The sequence below is a fragment of the Orbicella franksi genome, chromosome 3 (genome assembly GCF_964199315.1).
Source record: "Orbicella franksi chromosome 3, jaOrbFran1.1, whole genome shotgun sequence".
Classification (NCBI taxonomy): Eukaryota; Metazoa; Cnidaria; class Anthozoa; order Scleractinia; family Merulinidae; genus Orbicella; species Orbicella franksi.
Window position 1 is genome coordinate 2,838,297 of NC_138147.1, and position 11,704 is coordinate 2,850,000.

General features: G+C 40.9%; 3 protein-coding genes across 3 annotated transcripts; all 3 read right to left on the minus strand.

Moving 5' to 3' along the window:
* Positions 1-3,237: 3,237 nt before the first annotated feature.
* Positions 3,238-5,987, minus strand: LOC145480643 (uncharacterized). Its single transcript, XM_081458922.1, has 2 exons — positions 5,569-5,987; positions 3,238-4,794 (listed from the first exon to the last, which is right to left on the minus strand). The coding sequence occupies exon 2, from the start codon at positions 4,025-4,027 to the stop codon at positions 3,311-3,313; it is 717 nt and encodes a 238-aa protein (XP_081315048.1). The 5' UTR covers positions 4,028-4,794; positions 5,569-5,987; the 3' UTR covers positions 3,238-3,310.
* A 429-nt stretch (positions 5,988-6,416) lies between these two features.
* Positions 6,417-7,782, minus strand: LOC145482955 (neuropeptide FF receptor 2-like). The gene has a single exon (XM_081461585.1). The coding sequence runs from the start codon at positions 7,508-7,510 to the stop codon at positions 6,488-6,490; it is 1,023 nt and encodes a 340-aa protein (XP_081317711.1). The 5' UTR covers positions 7,511-7,782; the 3' UTR covers positions 6,417-6,487.
* A 476-nt stretch (positions 7,783-8,258) lies between these two features.
* Positions 8,259-11,432, minus strand: LOC145482956 (neuropeptide FF receptor 2-like). Its single transcript, XM_081461586.1, has one exon. It carries the CDS (start codon positions 11,393-11,395, stop codon positions 10,373-10,375), a length of 1,023 nt encoding a protein of 340 aa, XP_081317712.1. The 5' UTR covers positions 11,396-11,432; the 3' UTR covers positions 8,259-10,372.
* Positions 11,433-11,704: the final 272 nt, after the last annotated feature.

Genomic DNA, 11,704 nt, shown 5'->3' on the forward strand with positions numbered 1-11,704 from the left:
GTTATAGATTGAAAAAGTATAAGGTATAATACGACTATATAAAATGTGAAACAATACATGAAATATTTGCGGGTCCTATGGTTATAATTCCCCAAGGTAGGAAACACAAGAAGAAAAAAAAAATGTACGAAAGTGGTTTTGCTGACGAGATTAAAAACTGTAGCATCGAGTCTAACCATATCCTTCTCTCCTATGATGCGTGCATGTCCGCATTATTCACTAATGTTTCTTTAAAAGAAACTATTGACATTCGCGCCGATTATAAAGCTTTCAAGGGTAACTGGTTTGATAAGACATATAGCATGCAACTCCAAAAGCATCAACTGACGGAACTATTAGAAATCGCCACTACGAACGAGCTATTTCAATTCAACGGTGAATTGTATGAACATACAGATGATATAGCCATATAGGCTCACCACTTGGCCCACTATTGGCCAACGTTTTCATGTGTGAGGCCTTGGAGCCGATGGCTCATTGCTGCCGGAGCTTATCCCGGTTTCTGTGGCATGAAGCCGGGCTAGGAGTATTTCTACTCTCCCTGGACGGGATGCTAGTCCATCGCAGGTCACTCCCCCGCAATTTGTTAGGCATCCCAACAATTCGCCGGTACGTATTTATACTCCTGGGTGGAGATAGGCACTGTGAGAGTTAAGTGTCTTGCCCGAGAACACAACACCGTGTCCCCGGCTAGGGCTCGAACCCGGACCGCTCGTTCCTGTGACGAGCGCGCTAACCATGAGGCCACTGAGCCTCCCACAACGTTTTCATGAGCCATATAGACAACCAACTAAAACAAAAGAGCATGATTCCGTCTTTTTATCGAAGATATATTGGTGACACTTTAGTCACAATGCCCAACTCAGAATCAGTGACAGATTTCCTTCATGTACTCAGCAGTGTGCACCCTAGGTTGTCTTTCACTATGGAACTTGAACATGAGGGCTCTATTCCGTTCCTTGGTACAGTCCTGACAAGATGTGGTGGCACTCTAACAACGGAAGTCTGCAGAAAACCAATCGACAGAGGTTTGCTACTCCATTTTCAAAGCCGCTTAGAAGACAGATACAAGAAAGGCCTGGTTAACCGTGCATACCGTCTATCTTCCACCAAAGAAGGCTTTGCAAAAGAATGAAACAAGCTACGCATCATGTTCTCAAAGCTGCGCTATCTGAAACATTGATCGATTCCACCATAAATAAGACCCATCAGTTTACATACCATTGCCCTTTAAAGATCAGCGATTAGCCGACCGCGTACGCAAATATGTCTATTCTCTGGGAGCCAAGATCGATGGTAACGTAAAACCCGACTTTAAAAGCAGAAAACTGTCACAAACTGTTAGGGAAAACAAGCCCCCGATCGTCAACACTCAATGCGTTGTATACTTATTTCAATGCGATTTGTGTGATGCAAATTATGACGGGTTCACTGCCCGCCACTTAAGGTTACAGTATACCTTCGGGTCGGCAATTTTCTTCAAATATGGATTTTTGGGTCAAAGTAGTGGTCGAAGAATAATCTCTAATTTCTGAAAAAAAATTTTGAAAAAGGCTAAATATAAGCGGAGAAATGGCGGTTTTACGTTTTCACCGGAAGTAAAAGTTTACCTCTTGATTGACAGCTCTATGGTGCGTATGCAATCAACCGAGACGTATTCGCGGGAATTGCCTGTATGGATGTCACGAATTGACTACTCAGTTGATCAGCATTGTTGTTCTGACTACCCAGCATTTTTGGTATTAGGTGTAACTCTATTAAGTCATAAGTAGACATAGACCACGTTGAAGCCATGGACCAGTTCGAAAAAGCGAAAACAGCGAAGAACGAATGAAAATACATCAAGGAGTGAAGAAGCGAAAGTTCGCCGCGAGGATGAAGCTGTAGCTATCGTATAAGGCGGGCAAAATATTCATGGTAAGAGAAGAGAAAGGTTCTGTAAAAATTTCGGAACTTGACAGCAATAACAGGGATGTTGACAGAGACTCTTCTGATGAGTACGATATTGACGAATCGCCGGACTCATTGAAACCATTTGAAATATTATCCATGCACAGTTGACCACACACAGTTGCTCCCCGCGCTTTCTTTTGTTTGTTTTCCTCGCTCAGCCACTCTAGCGTTCGTATCCTTTTTAGTCTTCCCCATTTTGCCAGACCACTGAGCTTCAAGAAAAACCGAGCTACAGAAAAATTACCTCTCCGCCTTCGGTTCCTTGAGCGCATTGCGAAACACAAGAGTTTTTTAGAGATTCGCGCGTAAATTTCACCAGGTTAACAGTAGTAAACTTTCCCTGCACTGATTGGCTCAGTTATCTGAGAACCCAGTTGAAGGCGTTTGTGGGCGGAGTTTGTTTGCGAAGCAGAAAATTTTTCTTAGCGCTGTTTTCTCGAATAAATTTTTTCACTTGAAGCAGACACTTTAAAGAGTTCTAACTCAAAGGAAATTTGTTCAATTGCCCTCAAATTTGGACAGTAGCTAGCTTAACATATAAACTAAAAAAGCGTGTCTGGGAATTGTTAATTTCGAACTACCTTTTCTTCGAGAGCGATTTGTACGATTACTCCACATTTTTTAAATCCTATTTCGAAAATGTTCTGTAACGTTTTACTGCAATTGAATATGCCAAAACGCAGACAAGTTTTTTAAGCGCTTTGGGCCCTGAAGCCGAGGAATAAAATTACATTGGCGAAAAACGAAATTCGCTTTGACTTGTAGCTTTCGAAAGGTGATTCGGTCGCTCTCATTTAGTGGTCGTGAAAAATTCGACAATTCATTTTATTTCACAATTCTTGGTATAGTTTGATAGCCAGCTCTATAAGCTTTAATTTGATATTGGGGTTTAGGTATCTAAAGCTTAATTAAACTGCACGCGCTACATCGCTTGCACGCGAGACACCCCTGAAGGTATACTGTAACCTTAATCAACACAGAAGTGAACAACGTTATTCAGCCATCGGGAAGCACCTGGAAACACAGCATGGCAACAATAGGACAAAGACTGACCGTTTTTTCAAAGTTCTGAGGAAATGTAACAGCAAGTTTGGTTGCTTAGGGACCGTTCATTTTTTATGAGGGAGGGGGGGCTGGTGGGATTTGGGAAGCACCATTTAAAAATCGCGTGACCCCTCCTCAGCTTACCAATTTTTTCACATGGCCCTCCCTTATAGCGGTCATTTTTTGGGATGACCCCCCCCCCAAAAAAAAAAAGTTGAACAAACAATATTTAGATTTCAACTTTTTTAATGTTTCTCTATTATCCCCCTACTTCACGTTATTGTGCTCACTATGAAGGCAATATTTACAATCTCTATACGACAGAGAGCTGTTGTTTAAAAAACAAATCAAAAGCCGAAGAGAAGTCAATTTCGGATCTCCTAGTTATGGCTCGCCCTGAGCGTGTGGCATTTGGCCTCTCATTGGCATCTTCCTCATCTGAATGGATGAATGCAAGAATGACGTCACTTGAGTCATCTTCTCCCCCAGAGTCAATGGCACCACTGTCATACTCATCATTGTCACTTTCATCCGTTTCACTGCTGTCAGCACTTGCCCTGTTGTCATTTTGTGTCAATGTCCTGGCATTTCTCAGTGTTGGTTGGCCAGCTCTGAGAGGACTCTTCTGCTGCAAGCATGAATGTCTTACAATTGCCTTTACTTTCTCACTCTTGCTGCTTTTCAAATGCTGCTTCAGCCCGTGGTGGTTTGAGTACTTGTTTAGTTCTGGAACACGTAGCTTTTTAAGCTTGGTTAGACCTTCGCACAACTCAGTCCAAGGATAATCCTCCTCCCTACTTAACTTTGCCTTTTCTTCTGCTCTCTTTTTCCTTTTAAATTCCAGCACTTCAAGATGCTGAAGATAATCCACCACAAACTTCGATTTGAGAATAAACTTATCTGCAAATAGAGCAACGCTCTCTGGGTCAGATAAAACCAGCCTGCCACTTCCATGCTCTTTCTTCTTTATATTGTTAATCCAATCGGGGAAAGAGCGCATTACTACATGAGCATCATGAAAGAGGCTCATTCCAAAATGCGCAATAATGGCGAAAGCGACGAGTCGTTTAAGAAAAGGTTTACAGCTGAACGATCCAGGCAGTTTGACATCTTACAAGCAAAAGAAGCAATTTTTCTGGGTGCGGATTGCTGTTCAGAAAGGGCGAGTGAGTTTTCCATGCAAGGGTACCAGTTGAGGCCCAGTGATGGAAGAAAACTGAACTTCTCCATCAAAGAGCACAGAGCAATGGTGGAAAAGTTGAATGTCATATTGAAAGATGTAAAGGAACACGATTCCACACTCTTTCAGTCGAATGGGCTTGCTTTAAAGTAGGGCGAAGAATTTGCCCACAGTTTTGATGTAAAACAGATCAAATGTACAGAAGCTAAGTTGACGAAGGTCACGCAGGACATGAAAGCACTAGAAAATAAGAAGAGCAATTATAACAGCATATTCAAAGGCATACTCAAACAGCACATCAACAAAAGGAGAAGGAAAAAAGAAAACCGCAGAAAGTCAAATGAAAGAAAGAGGAAGCGGACTGAAAACAACGTCCAACGAGTTTATGGAATCTGTGTTGGAAACCCGCTAAGAAATGATCTTCCACAATGCCTTGTGTACCCTCCTAGAACGGCCGTCCCGGAAGAGTGTCTTAAAGTTGAGGATGTTGCCATGTCGATATTTAGAAGAGATGGGCCATACATCGCCCAGCTCTTGGAAGGGAATTATTTCACCAATGCTGCAAGAAGCAGAATCACCATCAACCTTGAGCGGGAAGTCAGAGATTATGTTTACACCTTCTAGGCTTTGGCAGATTGTGCTCGAAAAAAAAGCTTATTATGCTTTTAGCAGTGCTCATATTTTTTAGAAATTATGCCAAAATTATGCTACTTTCTGAAAATTATGCTCTCTGTCACCGAAGTTATGCTACTTGGATTTTAAGGAAAATAAAGATCGCCAGTAGCTTAACTCTATCAATTTTGACTTTAATGAACATTCAGACAGTCCACCTTCCAGTCTTACAGTCTTACACCCATTGCAAAACAGTTTTCCACCTCGAAGACACAAATTTTCCTCTGGAAATTCTTCGATTCGATCACGAAGACTCATGTTCTTTGGATCTGAGTTACCTCTTTCCTTGTACTTTCCAGTATTACTTTTAGGAACACGTTCTCTAGAGATTGAAGCTCTCGGTACGGCACTGGGAGTGCTGGAAGTGCTGGGAGTGGAATCAGTGGATGTACTCGAGGACGACGCCATCTTTGATCTAAGGCCTGAGGGGCCGAGCCGCCGAGCCATAAGCGTGGTGGCCTGAGGAGAGTCTCAGCCTCTCAGATATGTACGGGGTGACCTAGCTAGAGTCTTCCAGACCTCGATATTTTCCAATAACAATACAGAAGTAAAGTACAAACTGAATTGTTCTAGAACTATGATGGGTTTTTTTTTGTTTTCAAGGCATAAAAGCTCGGATTATGCTAGCAGTGCTAAACTGAAATAAAAGCTTTAAATTATGCTCGTTTTTCTAAATTATGCTAAAAATTATGCTAGCACAATCTACCAAAGCCTAACACCTTCATGTACCCTGAAGAGTACACTCTGACGGAAAGCATTGCTGCTTCTTGCAGCATTGGTGAAAGAGACTCCCATAGCAGCACAAGCGGCGACGAAGAACTCGACGACAGCGGAGATGAAGATGAGTGCCGGTGAAAGTTGCATTCGAAAATAACAGTGTTAAATACTTCTTTTCAGTAGCTACAAATGCTTTTTGTCGCCAAACGTTTTTTTAAAGTAGAAGGAAAGTTTGTAATAAATTTGTATCTTGCCTTCTATGTTTATTCTATAGCATTTTTTTTTGATATTCAAACATTATGCCATTTTAAAGTTTTACTAAAATATTTCACGTGACCCCCCCTTTTTCCCTTATTTTTTTGGGATGGCCCCCCCTCGAAAGCCATTTTTTTTCGCATGCCCCCCCCCAAATCCCACCAGCCCCCCCTACCTTATAAAAAATGAACGGTCCCTTAGTCTCCGAGATGTTGTACATAAAGGAGATCAAGCCTTCTCTTGTCACGCAGACAGACTCCATTCGCGCCATACTCTTTACGTTACACATTCGTACATTTCTTTTTCCTTATTGTGTTTCTTTCCTTGGGAATTATAACCATATTTTATGTATTGTTTCATATTTCATTTATTCGTATAACACCTTATAATTTGTGATTTTTTAACTTGATAATGGCGTAACGTAGCGCCGAAACTTCATTCGCATTTTTTAAAGTGTGTTTTAAAAATCTTTTAGCATTTAACTTCTAGATAATTTCAAACACTGTACTTATTCTTTATCTATTGTACCTATCAAAGGGACAAGAGCTGTTAAAAACAGTGCTTGAATGACCAAATAGGGTTTCAATCAGTGAAACAGGAAGCTCTAAACATTTAGGAAGCAAAAATTACTGTTTTTACAGACAAAACAAAGTAATCAAACAATTTCTAAGATGGTTCATTAAATTTCAACCGCCTTGTACTTTTTGTGCTTCCTCGATTGTGGGTCGTGTCGTTGGATTTTGTGCCCGTGGATTCAGCTTCGCTAGCCGTCGCATTGAAGATGCGATGGCCACAATAGATATGAGCGCAAACATTTATGTTCCTGTCATATACACTGTAAATTATTGGATTGATTGTTTTGTTAATAAGTGTTCCAAAAAAGGAAACTTCATACAGCGTATGACTATGATGTACACTTTCCGTGCCGGAGGCAATTCTCCAAATGCTCAAGACAAATGTCGGGGACCAGCAGATAATAAAAGCCACCATGATCAAGCAGGCCGTTTTCGTGACTCGCCTTCTGCTTCGTCGAAGAGCAATTTGTGCGGTGGCTCCATGTGCCGACCCTGAAACAGGAGGTTGCCTTCCAAGTGCTATCTTGATCACGTGATAATAACACCCGCAGATGACACAGAAAGGAAATAGGTAGGCCGCACCAAACTCAACAGCTTCGTAAAGCTTGTCGAGCCATGGCAGTGGAATGGAAAGTGGCGTGCACATTTGGTAGAAATTAAACTGGACAACTTGAAGCATGTACAGATATGGAGTGGCCACCAAGGCAGGAACTCCCCATGACAGCGCTATCAGCTGCCTAACAAGTCTTGGTTTGAGTTTGGGAAGATGTGGGTGAGCCAAACATCGATATCGATCAACTGCGATAAGTGCATGAAACATTACGGCTGTACCGGACGCCGAGATTTGGACGAAAGCGATGACTTTACAAAGGGATGTTCCGAATATCCATGTACCGAAGAGTCGCCGTATGAACTTGAAAGGGCAAAGCAATATACCGACGACAAGATCCGACAGGACCAGGTTCAAAATAAACTGGTAAGTTGGATGGTTTTTAAGAAGTACTTTCCTTCGCTTGGTCAAAACGTAGGCGACAAGAACGTTACCCACGATGGCCACAATTGTTGCCACTCCTACAATACCAGCACTTGCGATGTTAGAAGCCGAATTTGTCATAGCTAATTTTGTTAGAGCTTAACTCCTTAAAAGATAGTTGCCATGCTGACCCTCGCTTTTGTTCAGTTCGCCCGGCGGTTATTTGACTCGTCCTTGCAATGCGACAACTTAATAAACAGCTAGTCTTTCTTAAACGCGATATTGAATAATAATGTTGTCGACTGTTTAAACTGCGGTGCTTCAAAGGCTTATTCTGCTAAACATAGTGAAATTTCATTAAAAAATAATAGTCACGGTACTTCAGCTGTGACAATAAAGGTATGGATCACCGTAAACCCCTTACGACATCACAAACAAAAACATTGCTTCCTGAAAGCAGTATAAAGTTGAATGTTTAGTCTAGAAAATTGTTAAACTGACTCAATTCGCAGGTCGCTCTTTTGGGTTATAAATATCCGGAAAGAACAAACCTTAAAAAGGTTTTAATTTTCCTTCTGCTTTGTCCTTCAAGGAATAGATAAAACTTTACTATCTTTAATAAATTGTGGAAGAACTAAAAACTGGCTGCCAACCTTTAATTAAGTATTGTCGTGCTCTCAGGAAATTTTCATTTCATTTTCTATCTGGCTCACCTGCAATTGATGTAATAATGGCATCGCAACTTCAACGTCAGTCTCAATCGATAATTTCGAGCTTTGCGTTTATCAAACAAAAGTTATTTTCATTGCATTTGACAGCTTTGCTTATTGTCATCAAAACTTTAAGATCAAAGATTATGAACTAAATTTTAACTTTTAAATTAACAAAAGAGGGTAAAAACTGTCACTAACTTCGTCATTACCCTCTAAAGGTAGAACGTGTCGTGATCATGAATTTTCATTATTCATTCAGATTATAGCATCAAACGTAGTCCTGGAGAAATAAATTGAGCTGGGTTGGTAGTACAGTGTTTGATGCATGTACACGTAGTACATCTATTTGATGAAGCGAATCATTTCAATGAGGTTGGGTTCAAATCAACGCAGGATCCCCAGTGAATGCTGGCACTTAAAGTCGCCAGGCGGGGGTCTTTCATTTAAAATTCAATCGCACAAACTCCACGTTTAATCAAACTTTGATTGCTTCTATTCGGGGTTGGACTTTCACTAATAGAAAATACGACACATGATTCACCAGTTTGTGTGCCAGCGAGGCTCATAACTTGTTGCTTCCTTTGATATATGGTGTGGAAAATATGTCCTTACCCAGTACGATAGGGGTTCCTACGAGAATATTTAATGAATACGCAACAGTATGAAATTTCATTTACAAACTACTAGTAGAATGAATGTAATAACCTAGAGCATGTTTTTGAAAAGTAATGACACTAACGTTAATTGACAACAACAATCATCAAATGTGATTTTCCGGGAAAAAAGCTGCATAGTATTGTTTACACAATTGCCGTGTTGGATTGGATACGCCTAGTAGTTTTCTATTAAATTGCCCGCTGGTGCTGGCACCTTTTACTTCTTGAGGCAGATTGTTCCACAACATGCCTCAAAATAACAGAATCGAACCGCGCGTTTAATCTGTTTGTACATCAACTTTTCAAATTGTATCTCTGAGGGCGGGAAGTGCGGCCTGGTTGATGACGAAATCGCCCCCTGAAACGATCGTGGGCTTTCTTCTTAAGAAACTTAATTGGGAAACGTTATCTAACCGTCGCGAGAGGCGGCAGAAACTGACAATGACGTTTAGAACAACAAATAATAATAAAAAAATAATTAAAGTTCTAATTGATTTGCTTCAAGTTTCTCAAGCATCAAGGACTTCAAATAATTTTTCGATGTTTTGAATTGTTACGATTTATAGCCGTTTGTCTCCAATTCTGACGGCTAAAATGGAAAAAGGACAAATTTAATGGCTTTAAATACCAACTCAAGATTGAAAAGTGTACCAAATGATCATTTTTATGCCGTGGACACTTAAAATGGACAGTTTCAGGATTTGGACGCCAAATGGGCCATGCATACGGGCAACACCGCAGAGAAACTTTGATATCATAATCATGGTTAAACCATGAGGAACATTCTTCAAAATGAATATTACATTATTTGCATGCTTTCGATATGAGATAGCCGCATTTTGAAATAAATAAGGTTGAATTGATAAATTTAATGCAAATCGCTGTCAGTTAATGGGAATACCCTTTAAAATTCCCCGCGCGCAAGAATCGCTCAAAGCGCCAGCGCCCCGGCGTCCGAAACTATCGAGCAAAAAAAAAAAAAAATCAATTTACAGTAAAGCACGTCCTCTGGATGATTTGGAATATACAGCTGTTTCGAGAAAGGTTTACAGATAATAGCTTCAAGCTTAAGCGGGAAGACCGAGTGGTAATCTGGGTGTCTTTTGGAATTCTACAAATTTAGGAAATTAGGAAATCTACAAATTTATATTTTTGCAACGATACATAAGATTTTTTCGCTCATAAGACCATTTTTCTGTAGCTTTCTCCACTGTTATATGACTTTCAGCTGAAAATTCTTCTAAAATTCAGTGTGGCGAAAAGCACCTTGTTCCCATAATTCAGAGGAAAAAAGAAAACGTACGAAGTGGTGCATGCAGTTTGCCGTGTTGTTATATCTGATTAAATATTTAGCCTGTCCAACAGCTCTCTACTTCTTCTCATAGTACCTTTCGGGGTTGTCGCGAGAACTTTTACGCTCTACTCCGACAATATTACTCGAGACAGCTGCATACATATCGACTTACGGTCCGATACAAGCTTGCAAGTGTTTGCCCCAAACGAGTGACGTAAACTCTTGCACCCAAATCTGACGGAAATTGATCTTCAGAGGTTATGCGACAAGGAAGTTCTAAATATCCAAGCATAATTTTCTTTTTTTACGACATGACAAAAGAAAAACTATCAGGCAATTCTTAAGATGGTCCCTCAAATTGCAACTGCCTTATTGTGTTTTTACTGCCACATTTGTGGATCCTGACGTTGGATCTAACGCCACTTGATGCAGCTTCATTTACCGACTCGTTGAAGACGCGACGGCCGCAAAAGATGTAACCACAAACATTCATGTTCTGGTCATATACACTGTAAATGATTGGATTGATGGCTTCGTTAATAAGTGTTCCAAAAAAGGAAACTTCATACAGTGTATGGCCATGATGTACACTTTCTGTGCCGGAGGCAATTCTCCAAATACTCAAGACAAATGTCGGGGACCAGCAGGTAATAAAAGCCACCATGATCAAGCAGGCCGTTTTCGTGACTCGCCTTCTGCTTCGTTGAAGAGCAATTTGTGCAGTAGGTCCCTGTGCCGATCCTGAACCGCGAGGTTGCCTTCCAAGTGTTATTTGGATCACGTGGTAATAACACCAGCATATGATACAGAAAGGAGATAGGTAGGCCACACCGAACTCAACAGCTTCGTAAAATTTGTCGAGCCATGACAGTGGAATGGCAAGTGGCGTGCACATTTGGTAGACATTAACCTGGACAATTTGAAACATGTACAGATATGGAGTGGCCACCAAGGCAGGAACTCCCCATGACAGCGCTATCAACCGCCTAACGAGTCTTGGTTTGAGCTTGGGGAGATGGGGATGGGCCAAACAACGATATCTATCAGCGGCGATAAGTGTATGAAACATAACGGCTGTACCGGACGCCGAGATTTGGATGAAAGCGACGATTTTACAAAGGGCTGTCCCGAACATCCATGTACCGGTGAGTCGCCGTATGAATTCAAGAGGGCAAAGGAATATACCAACCACGAGATCCGACAGGACCAGATTCAGAATAAACTGGTAAGTTGGACGGTTTTGAAGAAGTACTCTCCAACGCTTAATCAAAACGTAGGCGACAATAATATTACCCAGGATAGCAAGAAGAGTTATCACTCCTACTGTGAAAACATTTGCGATGTGATAAGTTGCATCTGCCATATTCAGTCTAGATTCAATGTTACTGAAGTGAGCATCATTCGCTGCAATGATAAACAAAATGATAAATGAATTTTAGCCATGCTTGCTCTACATTCATTATGTATAAAACAGGGTCATGTAAATGATTTGTTAAAGACCGGGATGCCGCTAGCACCTTTCAGGGAAGTGGTCAGTTTAAGTGGATGGCGCAAAGAAAATGACAACTGACTGAAAGACAATTAAGAAATAGTTTGATTACTTGTTTATTGTCATATCGTCGGTAGAAGACAAGCAACATGATTGGTGACTTTGAAATCGAACATTCATCTT

Excerpts from the sequence above, each read along its gene's own strand:
- LOC145482956 (XM_081461586.1), bottom strand. The coding sequence starts at position 11,395 with ATGGCAGATGCAACTTATCACATCGCAAATGTTTTCACAGTAGGAGTG.
- LOC145482955 (XM_081461585.1), bottom strand. The coding sequence starts at position 7,510 with ATGACAAATTCGGCTTCTAACATCGCAAGTGCTGGTATTGTAGGAGTG.
- LOC145480643 (XM_081458922.1), bottom strand. The coding sequence starts at position 4,027 with ATGAGCCTCTTTCATGATGCTCATGTAGTAATGCGCTCTTTCCCCGAT.